This window comes from Coturnix japonica, chromosome 15 (genome assembly GCF_001577835.2).
Source record: "Coturnix japonica isolate 7356 chromosome 15, Coturnix japonica 2.1, whole genome shotgun sequence".
Taxonomy (NCBI): Eukaryota; Metazoa; Chordata; class Aves; order Galliformes; family Phasianidae; genus Coturnix; species Coturnix japonica.
In genome coordinates this window covers 5,454,892-5,477,517 of record NC_029530.1, presented here as the reverse complement: position 1 = coordinate 5,477,517, position 22,626 = coordinate 5,454,892, and the positions used below count along the sequence as shown (strand labels likewise).

The following is a 22,626-nucleotide window of genomic DNA, read 5'->3' as shown; positions in this document are numbered from 1 at the left end:
ACAAGAGCCTTCTCTGTTGCACTAACTGCCAGCTGCAGGCTTACCAGAAGCTTGCTGAAGTGCTGCCATTTTGATAGCTTGTGAATTCAGAGGGAAGTTCTTACATAGTCTGGGTTTATACCTTTTAGAAGAAAGTCATCTTATTCAAAGGGAAAAGCTTCAATTGCTATTCTGAAGTTATTAACTGACAAGAAGACACCAGTGCTAAAACAAACCATCAAACGTGTATGGAAATCTGTCAGCATGTTCGGCAACTCCAAGTCTGTAGCCGCTCTGATAACGGTGCATGACAGCTGTTGTTGGAATAGAAGGAAACTATTGTTCCTGTTCCCAGTTTCGTGTAGCTGAGACTCCCAAGGCTTGTAGTTATTGTAGTTATTTTCCTAAATGGAGAGTTGAAGCAAAGGCAACAGAGTTGCAAATAATGACAGGTTAATTATGTGAAACTGCCGGCTTTGTCTCTTGTATTTCTAAGGGCTGTCTCCAGGCTAAGAAAAGCAGCAGCTGTTTCAGAGCTGTGCACGATGAACTCACAGCGTGATGGTTGGAGTTGGCAGATTTTCATACAAGGGATGCTATATGGGGTGGAGCCTGAATTGTGTTATCAAATGACTAATGCAGAAGGAACAGTAGGAGGGATGCAATACTGATTATCCATACGGGGAGGAGAGATAGCTTAGTATCCAAGTTACTGTAAAGCAAAATAAATTAACCAATTTCATGATTTGTACAGATACGGTCAAGAGCTAAAATAGAGAAAATCCGAGCCAGCCTATTTAACAGCAGTGATCTCATTGGTTTGTCAAGTCTGGATGGTGAAGATGAACTGATGGAAATGTCAACTGAAGAGATTTTAACTGTTTCTACTGTAAATCAGAGTTTATTTGACACACAGGGGAGCCCGGCACTGGAAGACTACTTCAATGATAAGTCAATAAAAGGTTTGTGCTTTTCATACTGGCAAATATCTCACTTGTATTGTGACATGCAGGGAATCAGATTCTACGATTATCCAAATGGTAATTATTGTTAAGCCAGAACAAAAGACAGCATTTGATTCTCTGTTAGAAACAGGGTGTTGGAGTTCAGAGGGGTCAGATCTGCTAGTAGAACTTTTCTGAGCTGTTTCTTCCTTTGGTCACGCACCAGTTGTTGTGTGATAGAATGTTTTATCTGAAGGCAAAGCTTATTACTCATTTCATTGTGTTTTTGTTATTAGGTGAGAAATTGGTCCCTGGTGCCCGGGAGGTCCTTACAGAAATATTTAAAAGCTGTGTCCATTCTGAGCAAATGCTGAGCCTGACTCCAACTAAACCCATTAAAGTTGCTGATATATATCTTAGTAAAGAGCAGATAAATTCGCAGACTCCTGGAAACCTTCTGCATGTGTTCTTCACAAACGTCCGCCCTCCAAAGAAGGTGCTGGAGGACCAGCTTACTCAGGTAGTGCTTTGAAAGCTCTTTGCAGGATCTTTTCGTGTAACTCAAAAGCACTGGTTAATTATTCCTTTTCTATGTTGGAAGATTCTAAGGAAATACGGTGTGCCCAAGCCAAAATTTGACAAGAGCAAATACAACAAGGCTGGTAAAGAACAGCATCCAGTGAAGGTTGTGAGCACCAAGCGCCCGGTTACAAAACCACCCACAAAAGAAAAGTCCGTGCTCAACAGTGTCAGGTGAGTTTCTTCAGCTTCTTGGCAGTTAGGAAACCTTCTCTTTAGGATCTAGATTGTTTTCTCCTCTATATTTCCTTGTACCTATTGGAAGAGGAAAAAGGGATTCAAAAGCATTCTGGTTTTGAACAGACATAAGAAAACTTTAACACTCATTTCGTCCCTTAGCCGAACTGCTTTGAGCGAGAAGAAACCGACTGTGAAGCCAAAGTCTCCTGAGAAGAGCAAACCTGAAGAGAAGGACCCTGAAAAGTCTCCCACAAAGAAACAAGAAGGTAGGGACTCTATTGGACTCTTCTGCAGCGTTAGCACCTTAGAAAGCAGATGTATTTTTGGATTGGCATGCTTAAGCTGAATGTAGCCACCTTGTACACCAACAATTTTCCTGTGTGGTGTGTAGGCTGTATACTAAGTCATTACCTGTTTGATGGTTCTGTCTCTACTTCCAGTTCCTGAGGAGAAGTATTTGACGCTGGATGGATTTCACAGATTTGTCGTTGACCGATCTAAGCAGGATATCCGTAGTGTGTGGAGAGCTATTCTGTCCTGTGGGTATGATCTGCACTTTGAAAGGTAAGTTCTAAACCTCCTCTAGAAGATGATGGCACTACTTAATGTGCTCTCTTTAAAGGAGTGTTCCTACTCCATGTACCGTGTATGTCCCAGCAGGTGTCATGCCATTTGCATTTCAGGTGTGCCTGCATTGATGCAAGACATGCCCAGAAAGCATCTCGGAAATGGACTCTGGAAATGGACGTGGCTCTCGTTCAGTACATTAACAGGCTTTGTCGTCACCTCGCAATTACACCAGCACGACTCCATCCACACGAAGTATATTTGGATCCAGCTGATGCAGCAGATCCTAGAATCTCCTGTCTGTTGAGTATGTATGCTTTGTAGTGTTTAGAATTTAACACGTTCTGTGGTGTTCTTGTTTTGTCTTCTTACTCCCACACTGTTTGTGTGCTGTGTCGGAAAAGGCACCTGCTGGAACTGCTGAATCTTGTGGAGAGAGGTTCTCAGGGACATCCAGGCTCTCTGTTTCCACACAAGATTGGTTTTCTCAGGTCCATTTACTGAGCAAAGAGCTGCTCCAGGCTTGAAGTGACTGAACACAGGGATACCCTCTTTGCATTGGTGCTTATCAGAGTTCTTTAATTAGATAGCTCCATGTATGCAGAGCAGTCACTGCTCCCTACAGTCAGCATTGATACTGCCCGTGGTAGAACTTCAGTGCAGCTTCCTCTTTCCTGCTCCAGCACAGGGGAAGTGAGAAAAAGTAACACAGTGATTTGCAGAGTAGCCTTAAATAGCTGTCTAGTTCTTCTTCCTCCTTCTGTGCTCTCTACCATACTGTTCTGCATCCATGTTTGCACTGAGGCTTTTCTCAACAGCAGAACTGGGTAATGCCCTGGCTGTCACGCAGCAGCTGGGATGTTCCTTTGGAGATGCTTCTGTGGGCCAGGGCAGCACTAAGTCCAGGTCCTCCAAGGAGACCCTTGGCTGTTCTTTGGCAGCACTGTTAGAAATGCATTGCAAGTTTTCTGTGCTCTCTAAGCACACCTTCTAGATCAGGCTGAAATGGGAACTTATCTGGTGAAATTAGGGATGTCATGGTTCACTGCTGTGCTTCCATTATCTGCTGTCATGGTGGTGTGCAAGGAGCTTGAGAGGCTGTGTAAATGAGAGCTCCTGTGGCTCCTGGACCGGCTCCAGTGGCAGGGTGGCCTTTGCAGCAGGTGGAGAGCATCTTCAACACTGGCTGAACTTTTCTTCTTCAGGTGTTCCTGTTGAAAGTCTCCGCCTGCGGTTTGCACTGCTTCAGTCTCTCAATACGACATTGGAGACTTTCTTCTTACCTCTGGTGGAGCTTCGGCAGACGGAGATGTACAGTAACAGCATCGCTGCGCTGCTGCAGGAGGCCAAAGGTCAGCTTTGGGGGAGCATGGGTGTTGCCTGACAGGGAGTTATCTTTCCTCTGTCATTACTGTAAAAGCATCTGATTTCTGAAAGCAATTTGGCAAAGTGTTCCTGATTTATGTGGTTACTGTTGGAGTTGCTAGGATCTATTTACACAGTGTTAGAGTTGTGGTCAGCCATGTCCTAATCCAGTGCTCTTCTTCTAGTACATATCAGTAGCAAATACTAATTGAAGATGTGGATTAGCCATCCGTCTCCCATCTACCTAAAGAAGATGCAATTATTGCTTGATCACCGTCCATCAAAGATTTTCAGAAAATAATGTTGTAGAAGGACAGATTAACTGCACCAAAACTTGTGTTTCTTTATTTAGGTTTAATCTTCTACGACACTAAAATCACCGTAATGAACAGAGTGCTGAATGCCACTGTCCAAAGAACTGCTGATCACGCAGCCCCAGAAATCACCTTGGATCCCTTGGAAATAGTCGGAGGTAAGGGAAACGTTTATCCTCTTCAAAATTCATTGTAATCCTCTGTAAGGCATCAGACCTGTCTTACCGAAGCTCAGACACTTATTAATGCAAAATACTGTGTGTGGGGATTATATTTTTCTTCTGTTTGCTTTTAAATAGGGGAGATCCGTTCTTCAGAAAACTCCTACTTCTGCCAGGCAGCACGGCAGCTGGCCTGTGTGCCATCCTCACAGCTCTGTGTCAAACTCGCCAGCGGGGGAGACCCAACGTATGCATTCAATATCCGATTCACAGGGGAGGAGGTCCATGGAACAAGTAAGTTGGGGTTGGGGTTACCAGCGTGGGTCACATCGGTGCAGTTGTGAGAACTGATTCCAGGTGGAATCTGAGTTTCTATCAGGTTGTGGCTTGTGTTAACTTTAAGGAGCAGCATTTACACTTGTTGTGTTTGTTTTCCTGCTCATGGGGGTGAAAAAAGAAGCATCATCCAGGAATTAAGCAATCCAGGCATCTCTTAGCTAACAGAGCAGGAAGCATTTGGGCATACAATTTTGCTGACTAGAGACAGGAAATAAAGTAATAAAACGTTTGGAACATGGGAAGGGCATTGCATAAGAATGTTTCCTTCAGGTCGGTTGATATTTAGTCATTGTAAACCCAGGCTGTGCTGACAGATACGTATGAGCTCCAGCTTGTCCTGAGCTGAACGGGTGGTGGCTGTGACAGGAAACTGCAGGAGGTTTTGCTGCTTTAAAATCTGTCCTTGATTTTGCAGTAAATGGTATTAAAACTGAATCTTACGTATTTTTGAAAGGAGGTGAACAACATTTCTTGTAATCATCTTAAGGATTTTCATGTGACTAGTTAAAAGAATGAATCCAAGAAGGAGCAGACATTTTACTGCCCTCCTTCACCTGATTGGAAGGGGACGGACCCCTCGAAGCACAGTGGTACCACTCATCATCAGAAAGTGCTAAATGTTAATCTTGTGGCATTTAAGCAAGATTATTTTGCCTTCTTTTCTGTTGACACTACTTTAATTCTCCTTTATGTGGACCTGTTTGCATGTTGACTTCCTTTCGTGGTGCTTGCTCCCTTGGATGCTGCGTGAGTTTGCATGTATTCCAGGAATGGGCTTAGATTATACAGGAGCCAGGAAAATCTTGCTTTGCAGATGTGTAGAATAACTGATAGGGTGATGTGTCTGTGCAGCTGGTGAGGTTAACCACGTAACTTAAGGCTTGAGACGTGATTTGAAGCAGAACAGTAAATTCTGGATTAAATGGCAATATTAACAAGGCCCTTTGTTTTTTTGCCTCTCTTTCCTGCAGGTGGATCTTTCCGTCACTTCCTCTGGCAAGTCTGTAAGGAGCTGCAGAGCTCCTCACTCTCCCTTCTCCTGTTGTGTCCAAGCTCTGCAGTCAACAAGAACAAGGTGGGATATCTCCATGAAGGAAATGAAGTTGCATGTGCTTGAATAGGAGTAGAACAAATTTGGTCAGCAGTACAGAATAAAATTGGCTTTACATATCCAGGCTGTGCTTCAGACACTTCCCACAGCTAAAAGACTCACTGTCAAACTACTAACACAGGGACATAAAAGTTGTTTGAATGCTGATTAATCAAGTTTGTAAAAGGAAACCAACTTTATGTCGTTGCTTTTGATTGTTGTTATAGCACTGTGATGTAATGTTACTGCATAATACATCGCCTCCATGCAAAACTTCCTGTAGCCACTTCAGCAGTGTTCATCTTATTCAAATCAGTGTTGGCAGAATAGCATTCACTTATGGACCCACCCTGTACGAATCAGTTGCTAAAGGCTGGTTTGTGTACTCTGCTCTGTTTCTCTGAAGGGGAAGTACATTTTGACACCCAGCCCCATCACCTACGCAGAGGAGCAGCTGTTCCATTTCTTTGGGCAGCTTCTGGGTATTGCAATTCGAGCAGATGTTCCCCTGCCGCTCGACCTGCTGCCCTCGTTCTGGAAGACCCTGGTAGGAGAGCCACTGGATCCCGATGTTGATCTCCAGGAAGCTGATATCCTCACCTACAACTACATTAAAAAGTTTGAAAATGTAAGCATTTTTTTTTCTCTTACTACTTTCTGTTCACAATTTCCCCTGTAAGTGCATTGTTCTGATAACAGCCACATTTTCTGACTGGTAGTGGTTGACTTGGTTGCTAGTAGGTGTTTGTCAGCTGGGCAGGACCATGAAGCGTCTCAGCTTGTAGGTGTGGGATGTTGCTTCCTGATGACTGGAAGAGCTGCTGGATCTCATGTGCTGCCAGATACGGTGTGGTTTAGTTTGTGAAGTACCGGCTGAATCTCTGCAGTGCCAAACCAAATGATTATGAATCTAAGCAATTACTGCCTGCTGGTGTGTCCGTGGTGTCTCCAGACAGTATATCATCAGTGCACTTAGTATACAGTTGTGTACAAAACTTAAGATGGAGTGAGTTGCAAGGATAAGATACTACAACATGTTGGTCATTGGGTATTGTATCTTTGTGACAGATAAATGATGAAACTGAACTGGAAGCTCTATGTGCAGAAATTGCTTCTCAGCATCTAGCAACAGAGAGCCCTGACTGTCCTAATAAGCCATGCTGCAAATTCACCTACTTGACCATGACAGGGGAAGAGGTGGAGCTTTGTCCCAGGGGCAGGCACGTCCCAGTGGGGTGAGTACCAGCTTTCTTGGCAGGCTGTTGCGGTGGGTTACATGTGGAAGAAGCATCTCTGGAATAATTTTCCAAAAGCCAGGCTCTCCCAAGAAGCTTTTGTTAACCAGCTGAAGGCTGGAACAGTCTGGGAATGCTTTACATTGGTTGGAAGGAACTTGGAATCTCTGGCACTGTTCCTTGTATTTTGTTCCATAAGAAGCAGCTGAGGAGCAGTGCTTATGAACTGCATGCTGGCTTAAGTGAACACCCAGATATAAGGCTTGTGAGAAGTGGGTGACGTGAGCATGAGAGAGGAGGAGGAGAAGGATGAAGGAAGTAGACATAAGTTGAGAAGCATCAGAACACAAATAGATAAATGATGGGACTCAATTATTCAAAAACAGAATATTCTTAAAACCCTCCTGTATGTATGTACAATTTGAGGGCTGTGCAACAGAGTTCTTAAGCACTCTTCTCTTGAATCTCTGCCCTTTCAGATGGGAGAATAAGGATGTTTACGCAGCTGCAATCAGGAGCTTGAGAATGCGTGAGCTGCAGAGTCTGGAGTGTATGACTGCAGTGCGAGCTGGGCTTGGGTCCATCATTCCCCTGCAGCTCCTGACCACACTGACCCCTCTTGAGATGGAGCTGAGGACATGTGGGCTTCCATACATCAACCTGGAGTTTCTCAAGGTATGAAAAGCTCTATAAATCTAAAATTCACGTGTGGAGTGACATATTGTCACTATTAGCAGTGTTTGCTGTTCTCCTCACGCAGCAGCAGCGATAAACTGTGCCAGTCCTGCTTGTGAAACAGGAGCAATGTACATCACCAGACTAGGATAAGCCTGTTAGAAAAGCTGATGTGTTGAAAAGATACGAAGTAGCTTGTATTAATGGTCTGCCATGGTTGGATTTTGTAATGAAAAGACCTTGGGGAGGGAGGTGTAGGCAGCATTCCCTTTTGTTGTCTTAGTGTAAGTGGGGAAGATGTATCGAGGGAGAAGAAAGCTGAAGTGGATGTCATGCTTTTTCTCCTCTAGGCACACACCATGTACCAGGTGGGACTGATGGAAACTGATCAGCACATTGAGTTTTTCTGGAGCGCGCTGGAGATGTTCACTCAGGAGGAGCTCTGCAAGTTCATAAAGTTCGCCTGTAACCAGGAGCGAATCCCCTTCACGTGTCCTTGCAAGGATGGGGGTCCCGATACTGCCCACGTCCCACCTTACCCCATGAAAATAGCCCCCCCCGATGGAGCTGCAGGTGGGTTTGTCTGCTGTCTCTTACAGCAGCATCAGTTCTGCTTACATCATGATCACAGTTCTCAATTCCTCTTGTTTTTAATTGAAAAATGATCTTAAGTGCAAATGATTGCCGCAAGAGGCATATAATTGTGGCTGTAAGAAAAGATTTTTAAAACACGTAATTCTGCAGGAGCCATAACGAGAATTTTAACTGCTTAACACATCTGTAGCCTCTAGAAGGCAGATATTTATCTTGTATGCTTTTAAAGTGATAGAACAGTCAGAAATCAGCCTCAGAGCTGTGCAGAGGTACAGCACTACGTGAGCTTCCAGAGATCCATTGGGGAGAATGTTGTCCTTTTGATATTTGTTAGTATCCAGCACAGGGAGGGGTTTGCTTTTGGGGAACAAGGCAAAAAGCAGCAGGTGCATTCAGATTCCTGGTGCATCTTCCCACTCAGGTTCTCCGGACTCTCGGTACATCCGTGTGGAAACGTGCATGTTCATGATCAAACTTCCTCAGTACTCATCACTGGACATCATGCTGGAGAAGCTCCGATACGCCATCCACTACCGGGAGGATCCTCTCAGCGGCTGAGCGGGACAGAGGATGCCTTGAGGTGACTCCGGATTATTTCTTGACTGCTAATGTTGGAAACCCTTCCATTCGCGTACAGATACCTCCTGTAACACTGTGTGACAGCTGGAGGTTAATTTATTTTCTGAACTTTTGTTCCCGTTACAATAATTACTGGAAGACTTACATTTTGTATTTGTAGATTTTTGTGGTGGACTGGTTATTTTGCTGCCTTGTTTGTGGAAATATTTGTAGGATAGTTTAGTAAAGACCGGTTTGTGTATAATTTAATTTTGAAAAACCTTTAAACATGTACATTTCTAATTTTCTAACTCAGAATGATATTACCCACGTGAACACAACAAAAAGTGAGGATGTTCTGAGGCTGAGAGAATTCCAAGGTGAAGGCTCATAGATTGCCCTCCTGCAGAGCATTTCTGAGTACAGAGTGGAAGGAATCTGGTGTGGGAGCAGATTGCTGCTGGTTACCAGCCAGAGCTGGGCACGGCGCTGCCTCTCTCCCAGCTGCAGGATATTGCAGGGCTTCCAGCCCTTCTTGGGTTTTAGAGCAGAAAATACGCTGCCAAAATGCATGTTTACATTTCCACCATTTTCTTGTAACTTTTTAACGTTAAGCAAGCACACAGGTAGCTGCCACCATTCACGTGGGGTTTCAGCTTGACTCTTCTGATTAGGAAAGTTTCCAAGTGAAGGAACCATGAAAAGGAACATAACTCAGTGGCGTTCTTGCCCTACATGTTCTTGAATGTCTGCTTTGCTTAGTAACAAAATAATTTCTTCATTGTAATTAAAATATTAGCAGAAACAAAATGGCTTCTCTCTGTATGGCTTAAGGAATGAGCTTATAATCTGTGACTTCATCCTCTTTCCAAACAAGCTTTCAGAATAATCAGAGAATCACAGTCAGGCTCAGAGCAGCCCATGTTGGAGGGACATCCTGCCCTGCTGTGGGGACAGGGAGCCTGGCTGAGATGTCCCATGGCCTGGCCATCCAGTGATGACGATGCTGCCGTGCCTTCGGGGAGGTTGTACCAGTGAGAGATTATTCTTATATCAAGATGAAACCTCTCCCAGTGTAGCTTGTACTGTTGCCCCAGCCCTCTCCACGTGGCTCCTTCTCAGGAGAGAGCCTCCACCTGCATACAGCCACCCTTTCAGTACTGGAATACTGTGATGAGGTCCTGCCTGAGCCTCCTGTGGGGTGAGAAGACCTGACTCCTTCAGGCTCTCCTAAAAGAGCAGGATCTTCAGCCCTCTGATGGTCTTTCTGGACCAACTTTGCACCCTTTCCAGTCCATCCTCATCTTTTGTGTCTAGTGGAGACCAGAACTGGGCATAGAACTGCAGGTGAGGTCTGACGAGCACTGAGTTTAACTCTTCACTCATATTTGTACCTAAAAATGATCTCAGAGAGTAAGTTATCCTATAAATGCGACACTTGAAAGGAGGATGAGGTGATGGGGAAGGCACAAAGTTGCTTGTTGGAAGATAGAGCTTCTATTGTATATTCACAGATCTTGGTAGGTTACGGGGAGAGAACAATTCTCGAAGCTTTGGTATGTCACAAGGTGTGTTCTGCAGTGGTGTCCAAACAGCCCATCGACGTGCACGTCTACCTTTGCTCATGTGAAAACTGCGTTGCACTGTAATGGGTGCGTTTAAAATAAGGCATTGCTTTGTTAATCACTTCGAGCCAGACACAAGTGAGAACTACCTACGTGCTGAAGAACTGAAGAGAACATACTGAAATTACTGCTGTGCTACTCGGCTCGGTGCTATATGTAAGTTAAGTGCCAGTACTGAGCTACAAGTTATTTATTTTTCTTCTGATGTGCTTAGTGCACATCGACCACATGAAAGGTCTATGATGGTGTGTGTGTAACTGTGCTTCAAGGTGGGTATTATTTGTCTCTTTAGAAGACAGCATACACTAATTTGGCTTGTCAGTGGTAATGGGAATCGAAAAAGCTGTATTTATTGTATATTATTGTGAATATTGGGAATGATGAGTGTGTGGTATTTGGAAGACAATGTGCGAGTAAGAGAGAGAAAAGCCTAAACAAGTGTGTACATTCTTGTTCTTCTGTGAGCGAATGGAAAAATGTGTGTGCAACAGTTGTAGAGATAGTTGCTGGCATACAGAGTCTCCAACTCCTGTGGTTAGGAAAGCTGTGTTCCCTTCTATGGCGTGTGTCCCTTTTCAAAGGAACAAATACATGTAAGAAGAATATTTACTCTTGAATCTTGTCCATTTCCTGGTAGAAGCATATATGTAGCTGAGAAATCTTTCAGAATAAATGCAAACACACACACTGAGCTTCAGTGACCAAGGGGAAAACTGAGCAGAACAAATGGTTCAGAGCCATTTTGTTCCCATCTCAGATGTGCATTCTCAGACAGGTGTGAAGAGCATCAGCTGACTTCCATGACAGAACTCTTGTTGCTGACAGTGGGATGTTTGGGGTTTCTTTCCAATGATTGAATTGCTGTTTCTGTGTTGGTTTTAAATCTCCCATTTCAGGCCCTCAGTACTTCAAGTGGACTTGCAAATACCTCACATGCAGGTGTTTGAGAACTCAGTATGCCAATGGTTTCCAAGGCTCTGATTACAGCTGTAAGATAACTGCTGCTAATGTCTGTCTTCTCCTTCCAAAGAGCACATTTGAAAGGAACATATCTGCATCTTGGCCCTGAAAAGTCTGCTGTAAAGTTACTTGATACGTATTTATTACAATTAATTATTTATGAATACAAATAACAAACTTAATCAATGCTGTTTACACCTTGCTGTGTAAATGAAGCTTCTTATACAGGAAAATCGTCACATGAATAAATAACCTTCACTGACTTTGTTTTTTCCTGAAGAATGGTGTAATCCCTTCAAGAGGATAAGTTGTTTGTTTCTAAGTTACTAGGAGGGAAGTGCTGCGGTGGTTTGACTGTAGCACAAATGGCCTTTAATTAAAAGCTTTTCTAATCATCATTACTTTCTTGTGCTTTAAATGAACTTGACATTGTCTGTAATAGGCTTGTTTGTCAAAACAAAGATTGGTTTGTGATTTTTTTTTTATATATACTCAGAATGTAAAGTTATACTAAACAATGGAAAAACTCTGAAGCTGGGTATTAGTTCTAGCTTGGTGTGTGTCCATCTTGGTACCGTACACAGCATTAACCTGTTAAGTGCTCTTGGCCATACAGTGTACACTTGCATAAAGGAGATTCTTAACATCCCTTTAGATGTATTGTGTCCTTATTTGGGGCTGGAAATTAAAGTAATCCTCCAGTGTTGATGCTGCATTGATGAAGAGAATTAGAAGTATTAGAAGTAAAGTTTCAGGCTCTTTAACCCCACTTCTTTAGGTTAATACACTGCAATTTGTATTTACTCTCACCAGAAATATAGGTATTTTGTACAAAAGGTAAAGTAAAATGATTGCTAATACTTCTTAGTTGAGATAGTTCACATTATTTCTCAAGTGTGAGAAATAGTGCAGTAATCCATGGTGTCAGCTCTATAGTTTTTCCTCATGCTGTTTGAACCAATACACCCTATAAACCTTCTCATACAACAGAAAAGCGAGCTTCGCTTCCTTTATCTTAGCAGCTCTCCCCAGAAATGCCAGTGCGAGGTTGGTTACTACCTGTTTAATACCTTTCTTCTCTTGTAAAAATAAGTGCTTACATGTAGTGGAAGCATCCATAAAATGTCTTTGTTTTAGAACTGAGACCACTTCTGCCACCTCTCATCCTCTCCCTTGCATGCTACTGCTGCCATACCCTGCAACAGCACCTCGCTAATTATTGCTGCTAATACCAAATGCTGTGCACAGTTAATGACTGCAGCTATTAGTTCAGTCCTGCCTACTGCAGTCTGTGCATCACCAAATCCCTTATGCTGCGCCAGACAAAAGGGATGCTAACAGCTCTCATAAAGCAAACTGACAAAGACAAGTGCAGGTAATGCTCATAGAACATAAATTGATGAATTGGATTTGTTAAGTCTGTGGTGATAAAACTTAACTGCAGAAGGGTTTGAAAAATGCTTTGTGAGGGTGTAATACCACTTAAAAATTAACAGACTTTCAGTGCACAACATTTCAGGACATCATTAGACAAATTTATTACAAGGAGTTCTAAAAAGCATCAATTAATACAGCATTAAAAAGCATTTTACCATACAGTCCCAGGATTAGAGCTCATCCTCTATAGAAGTCATGATGCCCTAAGCCTTTCAGGTAACAAACTGGGACGTGCAGCTGCCTTATGTGCCACAGGGACCATCCAGAGCTGCTCGTGTACAACAGGAAACTGTGAGGTAGCAGTGTAGCTCCCTGTCCCTCTCTATTCAGCTGTTCACTACTCCAAAGGGCTAGATTCAATATGCCACAGACCAGCCCCCCTCACAGCACTGGGTGTTTCCCCATGCACCAGCACAGAGAATTGCACAGAGGGCTCTGACAAGCTACTGCCCCACATCCCTCACCTAGTCCTGGCTGAGAGCTTGCTTTGCATATCCTCATAGCATTGCTACCTTCAGGATAACTAGCACTGAGCAAGCAGGAAACATACCTAGAGATGAGTATGACAAAATAAATTCTCTTCAGTGGGTGCTGCAAAAAGCTAGTATGGAAACAGAATGATGTTCCCTAAGTAGAAGTGTACTAGCAAATGCATATCTTAGAACATCGCTAGTGTTGGTCACAGAAGTAAAAACCTGTAGTATACGCTCACAAATTAAAAAATACATATATAAAACGATCACTGCCCATAAAAATTTAAGTTCATACAAAGTTTTCAATGATATGGCAATATAGCAATTACTTGCGTTCAGATAAGTAAGTACTATAGTGCATAGTAGAGTGCGTAGAGTGCTAGGTAACATTTTCATGTGTGGTAGATCACTCTTCTTCTGGATACCCAGATTCAGGGCTCCGGGGCTTTGCCTAAAAGGGAGAGGGAGGGGGGGGAAAAAAGGCTGCTTTCAAAAGGTATTAGCTAAAAACTATTGATGAAAAACCTTGCTGAAGCAGGAAGGACTGCAAGTAGCTCAAATCCCAGCAACATTCATCACAAAATGAGGCAAATGTATCTGTCTCACCTAGGCACCAACTTGAGGGCAAACTGCTAGGAAACATTTGCTCTTCCTAAGCAGTCCCATTCAGCAGAATGAGCCAAGCAAGCAACAAACAAGGCAGCAGCATCTAAATGCTTTGTAACATTTGTACACTGAAAGACTGAAGAGCTGACTGCAGGACATAGAGCAAAGCACCAACCGATCAGGTACTGGCTGCCTTACCTTCACCTTCCTGCTCCTGAAGCCAACTGGAACATCTGACATCTCTGGCTTCCTTCCTCCTTCACTTCTGATGCTGTAGAGAAAGAGCAGGGATATTTTCAGATGAAGCAAGTCTACTGATTTCAGCCCTGTTACTCCTGAATAAGCAGTCTCCTCCACACGGGAGGTTTAGAACCTCTATGAAGCCCTGCATTCTTCTGAATCTCAAGGCAGTTATTTCTGTAGCAGAACCATACCCTCTATTCAGTTGCCCTTAGGCATTTCAGTAACACACACACAGTAGATTTTTAAAAAGGCCACGTGTGATTCAGCCTAGTGATAATTCAAGGTAGATTTAGCAGCAAAGAAAGTGCTCAGCCATGAATGCACTATGATTTCTGCCCTTGCTGCACCACAGTTCCCTCAGTATTTAGGGCAGGCCCAGAGAAAGCTTGAAACTGCAGACAGCTCTCAGCACCCCAGCAAAGCAAAGTAGTACCTTGGCTGGGCTGGAGAAGTCCTGGACGAGCTGGATGAGAAGGTTTCTGAATGAAGGTTCTGAATAGGTCTTACACGTGCTATTGCCCCAACAGCAGGTTCACCCGCACCTCTGTTCTTCAGCCTTCCCTCATTACCAGCCACCTTCCTCGGCTTCCCTCTCGAGTTCGGGGCATCACTAGTTCTCCCAGTGCCAGAAGAGGTCAGTGGTGCACTCCTGGCATTTGCTGCATTACTCAATGCCTTGTTCCCTCCTGTAGGATTATTGAGCCTCTGCTGCCTGAAGCCTTCTAAGCACTGAGAAGAAACATCTCCTGAGAAAAAAAAACACAATGGGGCACTTAATAGGAACAGTAAACACAACATCCATCCAGATAGCAGAACTACACCTAACTTCCATACAGGCAGTACAGGACTTAAAGAGACTTCTAAGGATACCGAGTTTCAGACATTTAATCTTTCATGCACAGAACTAGAACAACAGTAAAAGGTTGAATGCTTTATTTTGGAGACAGAAAAAAGCTAAGAACATCTGTTCAGCTTGGAACACAAAGTGTCCCTGAAAGTGAAAAGGTAAACAATACATCCAAGTGTATTTTGCCCACACCTTGATGCCTGATTCGTCTCCGAGCCAGCTCTGGTGATTCTCTTCTCTCTCTGTTGTTTTGAGGAGATGGTGGCTGCTGTGATGCAAAGTTGTCTGCTGGGTTGGCTGGGCGCAAGTCACATTGATCCTACAGCAAACCATTAATTTGGGTATTTAAGTGACAGATCATTCAAATTTATTCTTGTAAAAACATGGCAGAACATTGCCCGTCAAGAACATTAAGGTTATTCGGGATTTGTTTTTAGGAAGAGGAAGATACTGGCTTGTTGACACCCACACTTTCTCTTACACACATAATGTAGGAACATTTACTTGCTATCACAGGCCCTAAGGAGAAAAGCCATCGCCAGCCAGAGCTGCAAAACACAGCCACCCTGCACCCAGGGCATTGCTGCCAGCCAACCAACAAGCACTGTTACTCAGCGTTCTGCCCCACACCTAGTGATGACTCTGAAAAGCAAGTCCCAAGCATGTGACAAACAGCCCTTAACTCCTGTCACTGTAAGTCTGATCAGGTTCCCAGTATCACCCTGACAGCTGTCTGTGTTGTGTACCTCCTCCCTTACCTACACAGGTTACAGCCTTGTACTCCACTCCCACCTCAGCTGTGATTCATACAGCCTGGTTTCAGTGCAACTTCCCACATGTAAATCAAACATTCACATTGTGTAATCTCAGGGCCCTTTCTTTAGTTTTCACAAGAACTTTCAGAGCAATAGTTCTTTCTTTCCCCACCAGGAGCCTCAGCATACCACAGCAGCATAGCTGTTACCAACAGGCTTTATTTAGGAAGGTCTGATAGAGGGGGCAGTTACATGGGTTCCCATATTCCACTCCAAAAGGACATGGAACTTGCCAAACTTCTTGAATTAAATGTGACAGAACATACTGAACTCTGTTTATTACCTGATGATGAAAAAGTATCTCCTCTTCAAGTTGGATGCCACAAAATTCACAGGGAATGATAATGTTTCCTTCTTCCTGGACAGCTTGGTACCGGGATGAATAATCAGACCTATAGCTGTTGTACCCAATATTATGCAGATCATCATATTTTTGTGGATCCAGAGAACTCCTTTTACTGAAGGAAGCAAAGGCACTTGCTGGGTTACAACCTGTCTGTTAAGCAAGTAACATAGAAAAGTTAGCCATCTCATTTAGCACACAGGGGTTTTAAAAATAATGCTGAGCAAAGATAAAATTACTAGACTTTAACTGTATCACTGAGCAAACACTGCACCTTTGTTCGGTCACAGTAACAAACAGGTCTTAACTGCAAGCTCCTAGATACAATACAAAGAAGTACTAAACCTGATGAAGAATCAGATCTTCAGCAGGGTACAGCTCCTCACAAAACTCACACGGCAACATGATCTCATCACCTGCAAAGCAATAATGGTTATATCCTCTACCATATAGAGCCTGGCTTCATTTGGATCAACTTAGATTCAAAATTCCTAAGCAATAAATTCCTGTACTGTAGCACAGAACAGCAACCAAAGCAAATGCAAAGGAAATAGTTACTGTAGTCCCACTTGTTGAGTTTTCTGAGTAAATCCATATCACCCAGAGACAGAAAAGTGTTTTGGGGTCAAATATATGATACAAAAGCCTACTACTGCCCCCACATAAATCCCTTCATACTATTTTCCCTTTCAAATTAATTTGGCACCTCAGGTCTCTCACAGGTGTTGAGAATAAACATGATAGGAAGGCAGCAAGAAAGCCTGTTGTTATGAATCCCTTAGCACTGATGGGCACAGGCACCTATTTTGCTTCTAAAGGTACACCAGTGTTTTCACTTAGAACTGAAGGCCTGGAGTAATATCAGTGCTTGTCCTTGCATTGTTCTGAACTGTTATGAGTTGAAAAGAATTTCTGGATGAACATATCAAGGTCAGAGCTCCACTACACCTTTTAGTTCTTCCTCCCCTTCTGTCTTGCTTTACTTCTGTTCAAAGAAGTATTACTGTTTTTGAGGGGACAGAAGATAACTTTTAAGAAAGAAATGGCATGCTTAATCTCCTACTATTAATTATTTAACAATTATTTAGAGGGAGTCTCAAAGAGCTTCACTTTGATCTACTTAGATGATCTTTGACAGTCTGCATCCAAGAATCCTCTTTCTCTCTCAGACTTAATAAGACAGCATTTATACTTACGTTTCAAGTGGTTTGAAGTGTTCAAAGACAATAAAGAGTCATAAGGAAAGGTATTTGAGTTGTCTGTTTCATTGGGGCAGGAAGATGGCACAGATTCTTTGGCATAGTGGTTTTCCCAGACGTCCCTGTGAATCTCTGCCGCAGAATTATTGCGAGGATTATTCTCATTCTGAAGGCTAAGAGCCAACATGTGGTCTAAATTGGCATTCTGCTCTTCATAAAGTGAGTTAGTGTTTTTATTTCTCTCCAGCTGCTCCAGTCCATACTCTTCAAAAGATGAATATAAATTTTAGGTAACGTTAAACCTGCAACAATTACTTAAGCAAATTAGTCTAGTTCAACCAAGAGGGTTTCACGTGCGGACACTCATGGAGTTCAGTATTTCACAGCCTAGGACACTTCCTGTATCAAATTAGAAGGAAAACAGTCATCCTGCTTCTGTTTGTAACAACCAAAAAGAGGAGAAAGAAGAACAGAAAATGTTGTTCCGCTTACACAAACATTATGAAGTTAAGGAGAGAAGTTCTGTATCCTACCTTGTGAACAAGGCTCAATTCTAACACGCATCTACTACTTTCTGTGAGGCTGGAACTTTTCAACCTTGTCTCTTTAATGTGTGAGTGGAAAAACAAATTCCTTTTAATGATACTACATTTGACAAATGGGTATTATACACATACAGAAGAAAATGATGAAATGTTTCCTCGTCGTAGAGTTATACATAAAAACAAGCAATCAACAACAAAAAACCCACCACATTTCAGAACAGGGCCCAAGACTGAACTGATGATGTCTAGTGGAAGGCTGAGCTCCTCCCCCATGCTGGCATGTTTCAAATATCTCCAGCATTTTATTCATCTTGATTATATCAGAAATTCAAGAAAACTTAATACACATATGAAAATCTTACTAGAAGATAATTTAGAACTCAGTACAAGTGGACAAGTTATAGTCCTCCAAGCATTTAGCTTCATTAACTAACCCCAAAAGTTATTTCTGCAAGCCAGGCAGTCTTCTATGGCAAAGACTGCAGTGTAGTACTTTCCAGTGTTAAACCCTCTGAGTAGCCCACAGCAGAAAGCAGAGCACACGTTCAGCAGAGAGCTCATGGAAAGGGCATGTCTTAAATGTGACATGACCCTCTGCACATGGAGGTGGGAGATTAGAGGCTTATGAGCAAGCAGAGGCATTTATAACAGTCTCAGCTATGTCCAGACAGGCTGTTATTGCAGAAATGCTCAGCACTTCATATGTGAACCACATACAGATCTTACCTAGCCTTCTACTTAAAGGAAGAGTGGAGCTGCTAAATAAAAATCAAAAGGATTTAAAGTGAGCAAACAATTCCAGCATCATTTTAAAGTTAGGTACTTCTTGAGGTGAAAGCCCAGTGCATTGCCTGTGCTGTCATCTCACCAGCTACCTCAAAAGTCCTCCATTTAGGAGGCTTATACTTTTGCAGCTTTGTTCCACAACAAAATAGTGCCACACTCATTGCCTCCACAACTTTTCTTACTTAGTATCACATAAATCTTTTACTTGGATCACCTGGCAAATGGCAGATTAAAAACAAGTTATTACTTTCATCTATACCTTACCTTGATTTTGATTTCTCTGTGTTCTTGAAACATTTCTTCTTCTAATGTCCTTAAGTGTTTTGTCTCCTACAGAGTCGCTATAGATCTGCCTTTCTAGTGCCCTGGGCATTCTCCACAAAGGCACAGCACAGTTATCTGATCTTAACTGGTTTCTAATGTCTCGAAGGGCATGCAAACCTGCATCCTCTGCCTCAAAGCGAGGCACTGTTTTGCTTACTCGCTTCACCTCTTTCCCACAGACTTGGGGATGCTCTTTTAGATCTTTTACCATTACGTTAAGGCCACAACCACTACACATCTCAGTCCTAGCTCCACAGTAACTTTCATGATCCTGAAGCTTATTGAAAGTAAGCTGGATGTCACAATGCTGGCAGACTGCAGGACGCAAAGGGCACGCTGATGTCTAAAAAAAGAAGGAGGGATTATTCTTAACATATGGAAGACGGAGGCAAAGGTAAATGGAGGTTCTCACTTTACTTGAGTTGAGCTTGCTATTGTTTCTTTAGCTAGATACAAAGCTGCACTGAAGAGCAGCCTGAAATAAAATACTATACAAGAAATAAAAGAATGATACACTGTATCACCTGTGTAGTCAGAAAGCTGTCAGCTGAAGCACTACCAACATTCAAAACATTCCCTTTAAACCTGCAATGCTTTAACAGCAGCTTCACATAGTGCTTTTTAAAGTTAATTTTTAAGAAACATTCTTCACAACCACATTTAAGTACTGCTTAAAGACTTATTAGTGCTTATTACATCAGGGAACAGACTTGCAACGCATTTACTACTGAGCAACTATCACTTACACACACTCTTTACACTACACTGAAGCTAAACATATATTAAATACATGTTATAATTGAAGATGCTGCAATAGCACATTGCCACTTTGTAAACAAAAGTATTTCACAAACTTCCAGAACAAACAACTTCCAGTGTTTTGGACTGGATGCGTCTTCAAAGAAAAAACTATTTTGTTTCCTAAGCAATAGGCAGATCTGCATGGCACTCCCAGAGCTGCCTTTCACTGAGCCCAAAGGAAAATAAAGAAAGAGCTTTAAAACAAGATTGGCTACGGCAGCAGAGAACTGCATTCAGTTACCCAAAAAATCCCATTGTGCTTCAGGGTAGTTTATGTCACAAGTGTTTGACAGATGGCTGTTTAGACACAAGTTATTAAAACTCAACAATAGCAGCAGATACAGAAATGCACAACATTAATGGATTATTATTATTATTTTAAGTTAATGATTGTATTCTGTACTTCTGAAATCCTTTACCATTTTTCATCCTGATCACTAAAAAGGATCAAATTACTTATTATCATAGATAATGGTTTGATAGGAAGGCTCTTGAGCAGGCAGTTTCCCACAGCTTCTTTCAGAGAACTCGAATTTAGGAAGCATTCAATAAAAGGGATGCAGACTGGAACCCAGGTGTTGGCTGATAGAAAGACTCTAGGAACAGCATTTGGAAATACCACACAGAATCTTTCAAGTGTGTTTAGATATAAGGTACACCAACCTCGTGCTCCTCCAAGAGGCTTTTTTCAACCTTCATACTGCACTTGCAGGTAACCTACAATAAACAGACCTCATTAGATTAAATGCCACAGAAATTAGCAGCTCCAGGGGAGAAGCATTGCCGTCACCTGCACGTGTTCAGATTCGATGTGGTTCTTCATCTCAGACTTTGGGACAGACTCATTGCAGTAACGGCAAACTTCAAGATTTCTTCTGCAGTGGATTTCATGAATGGTGAAGTTAGCAGCAGGAATATCCTTTTTGCTATGAGAAAATCACAGAGATCACTTCTCAGAAAACAACCTGACAACAATTTTCAGTAATTATTTACAAAAAAAAACTCCTAACAAGGATTTCTAGAGTTTTCCTGTTTAGAGAGCCAAGAAACTATGGAGAAAGCCAGGCCTCAGCATTCCTATGTAGTCACAATGTGAACATATGTATTGTGCAGAGGTTGCAATTTATCTTAGGGCATTAAAGTTCAAGGTTGATCCATTTCCTCACGTGAAAGAGAAATATAATGGCCTATACAAGTTATCACCAACTTCAACAGACTTATCTGAAATAAGTTTCGTCCCAAAAACAACTTGGCTCTAAGATATGCAGCACTGCTCTGCTTGGAAAAATCAGATAACCAACTCTGTTATGCTGGATCTTTACCTTCACTGCCTACTGCCTTGTGCCCTTCTCTGCCACAAAGGAAAAACACTGCAGGCATGCAGTTTTCTCCTATGCCAGGCCCCAAGAAGTGAACAGCCTAGTAAGTCAGTGTGGTCCTGCAGCAGCGTGTAAACTGCATATGCTTCTAGCAAACAAACTAGACTAACACTGCAAGAAACTGCTCACATTTCAATGTCTCTTAGAAAAAAAAGAGTATTTGTTCAGCTGCTTGTACTTAATACGCAACTTCTGAAAGCTACGCCATTATCAGTAAACACATGACCAATGCTGGAACTTCTAAAGAGAAACAGCTTATCTAAGAGACACAACTGCCTCCTCAACACGTACATACTGACTGTTTTTATGTCCTTAACGCCTAAAAACATGTGTCGAGAACAGCTTTGAATCACATCCTCAGTGTCTACATCACTGCAAATCAAGAGTTTGTATTTACTGGAGTGCCGTGGTAGCTGCTCGGCTGCCTGGTAACTTAGGAACTCGAGTAATGGTTGGGAAAACTGCTTTATAACACATTAATACTTGGGGGGCGGGGATAGGGGGGAGAGAAAAACCCAAACGTTTCTAGAGAGCGCTGTCTGTTGAATTACGCCTTCTAACACTTTGTAGCCCCCCAAAGCGATGTTATCACCCACCCCACCGCCAGATCCCGGTCCTTACCAGTTACCGCACAGCTGGGTCTGCTCCTCCATGACTGCAGCCATGGCCGCGTTCCTCCCGGGAACCGAAAGCGATGCTTACACGGGCAGTTTCGCTTCTGCTCGCTGCGAGCTTCTGCGGAGCCGCCCCCACTGGCTGTACACTCAGCAGCCGCCCCGGAGCGCTGCCCCAATGAACTGCCCGGTACGGCCGTTCACACTCAGCGATCCGCCCCGGGACACCGCGCTTCAGCGGCGGCCAACGGCTCCTTCTCTCAGCTCCGGGCTGTGGATTGGGGCCGGGACAGGCCACGCTTCGTATAGACAGCAAAGAAAGCCCTGCTTACCGCAGCGACACAGGGAGACGAAACAGCCGCGATACAAGTGCCCCAGCAGGGGTTAACACCAGAACGGCCCCGCTCTCCGCACTCAGCCACCGGTACCGGGCCCGGCCCCGCGCTTCCTACCGGTCTCCTTGCGCCCGCCCCCGAGGCACGCCGCCAGCTGACTGGATGCGGTGGGTGCCGCTCACCGGCCAAACGGCCCCTCCGCCCCCTCGGCACCGATTGGCCGGCGCAGACGTCACCGGGCAGCGGCTCCGGGGTGTGATGTGAGAGCCGAGTTGTGTCTGGTTGTGTTTCCTTCTTACACTGAGGGCAGTGATGCACAGGGTGCACAGAGAGGTGGAGGTGCCCCATCCCTGCAGGCACCCATGGTCAGGGGATGGGGCTGTGAGCACTGATGGAGCTGTGGGTGTCCCTGAGCACTGCAGGCCTTTAAGAGCCCTTAACAACTCAAACCGTTCTATGAACAGAATAAAATCAGTTTGACCCGTCAGCGTTATACGTTGGTGATGTCGAGGTGAACATAAAGCAAACGAAGCCGGACGGTACCTTCAGACACAACACAGTATCTTCAGCTCTAACACATTCTGGCCCATCTGTGAGCTATAGGAATACAAACACGTCCCCAAACCCATCACTATCGCCGCACTATCCCCATCCCCGCCCTAAGGCTCCCCGCAGCCATGTCACATCGCAGCTGGGCGGAGCGCTGCTCCCTTT

General features: G+C 43.5%; 2 protein-coding genes across 6 annotated transcripts in view; one reads left to right on the top strand and one right to left on the bottom strand.

Annotated features, from left to right (window-relative positions):
- Window positions 1–11,813, top strand: part of HECTD4 (HECT domain E3 ubiquitin protein ligase 4) — a 60,765-nt gene extending 48,952 nt beyond the window's left edge. For all 5 annotated transcript variants that reach the window (XM_015877752.2, XM_015877751.2, XM_015877750.2 and 2 more), the window contains exons 62-76: window positions 734–941; window positions 1,220–1,443; window positions 1,525–1,676; window positions 1,842–1,948; window positions 2,123–2,246; window positions 2,366–2,556; window positions 3,455–3,601; window positions 3,967–4,086; window positions 4,228–4,383; window positions 5,400–5,503; window positions 5,925–6,146; window positions 6,587–6,753; window positions 7,233–7,428; window positions 7,779–8,001; window positions 8,444–11,813. In XM_015877752.2, coding sequence (XP_015733238.1) covers window positions 734–941; window positions 1,220–1,443; window positions 1,525–1,676; window positions 1,842–1,948; window positions 2,123–2,246; window positions 2,366–2,556; window positions 3,455–3,601; window positions 3,967–4,086; window positions 4,228–4,383; window positions 5,400–5,503; window positions 5,925–6,146; window positions 6,587–6,753; window positions 7,233–7,428; window positions 7,779–8,001; window positions 8,444–8,580 — 2,478 coding nt within the window. In that variant the 3' untranslated portion in view covers window positions 8,581–11,813. The remainder of the gene's footprint in view (window positions 1–733; window positions 942–1,219; window positions 1,444–1,524; window positions 1,677–1,841; window positions 1,949–2,122; window positions 2,247–2,365; window positions 2,557–3,454; window positions 3,602–3,966; window positions 4,087–4,227; window positions 4,384–5,399; window positions 5,504–5,924; window positions 6,147–6,586; window positions 6,754–7,232; window positions 7,429–7,778; window positions 8,002–8,443) is intronic.
- An 865-nt stretch (window positions 11,814–12,678) lies between these two features.
- TRAFD1 (TRAF-type zinc finger domain containing 1) lies at window positions 12,679–22,472 on the bottom strand. Its single transcript, XM_015877784.2, has 11 exons — window positions 21,585–22,472; window positions 20,375–20,510; window positions 20,248–20,301; window positions 18,724–19,126; window positions 17,126–17,392; window positions 16,275–16,345; window positions 15,870–16,082; window positions 14,964–15,090; window positions 14,358–14,670; window positions 13,880–13,952; window positions 12,679–13,526 (listed from the first exon to the last, which is right to left on the bottom strand). Exons 1-11 carry the CDS (start codon window positions 21,626–21,628, stop codon window positions 13,482–13,484), a joined length of 1,746 nt encoding a protein of 581 aa, XP_015733270.1. The 5' UTR covers window positions 21,629–22,472; the 3' UTR covers window positions 12,679–13,481.
- Window positions 22,473–22,626: the final 154 nt, after the last annotated feature.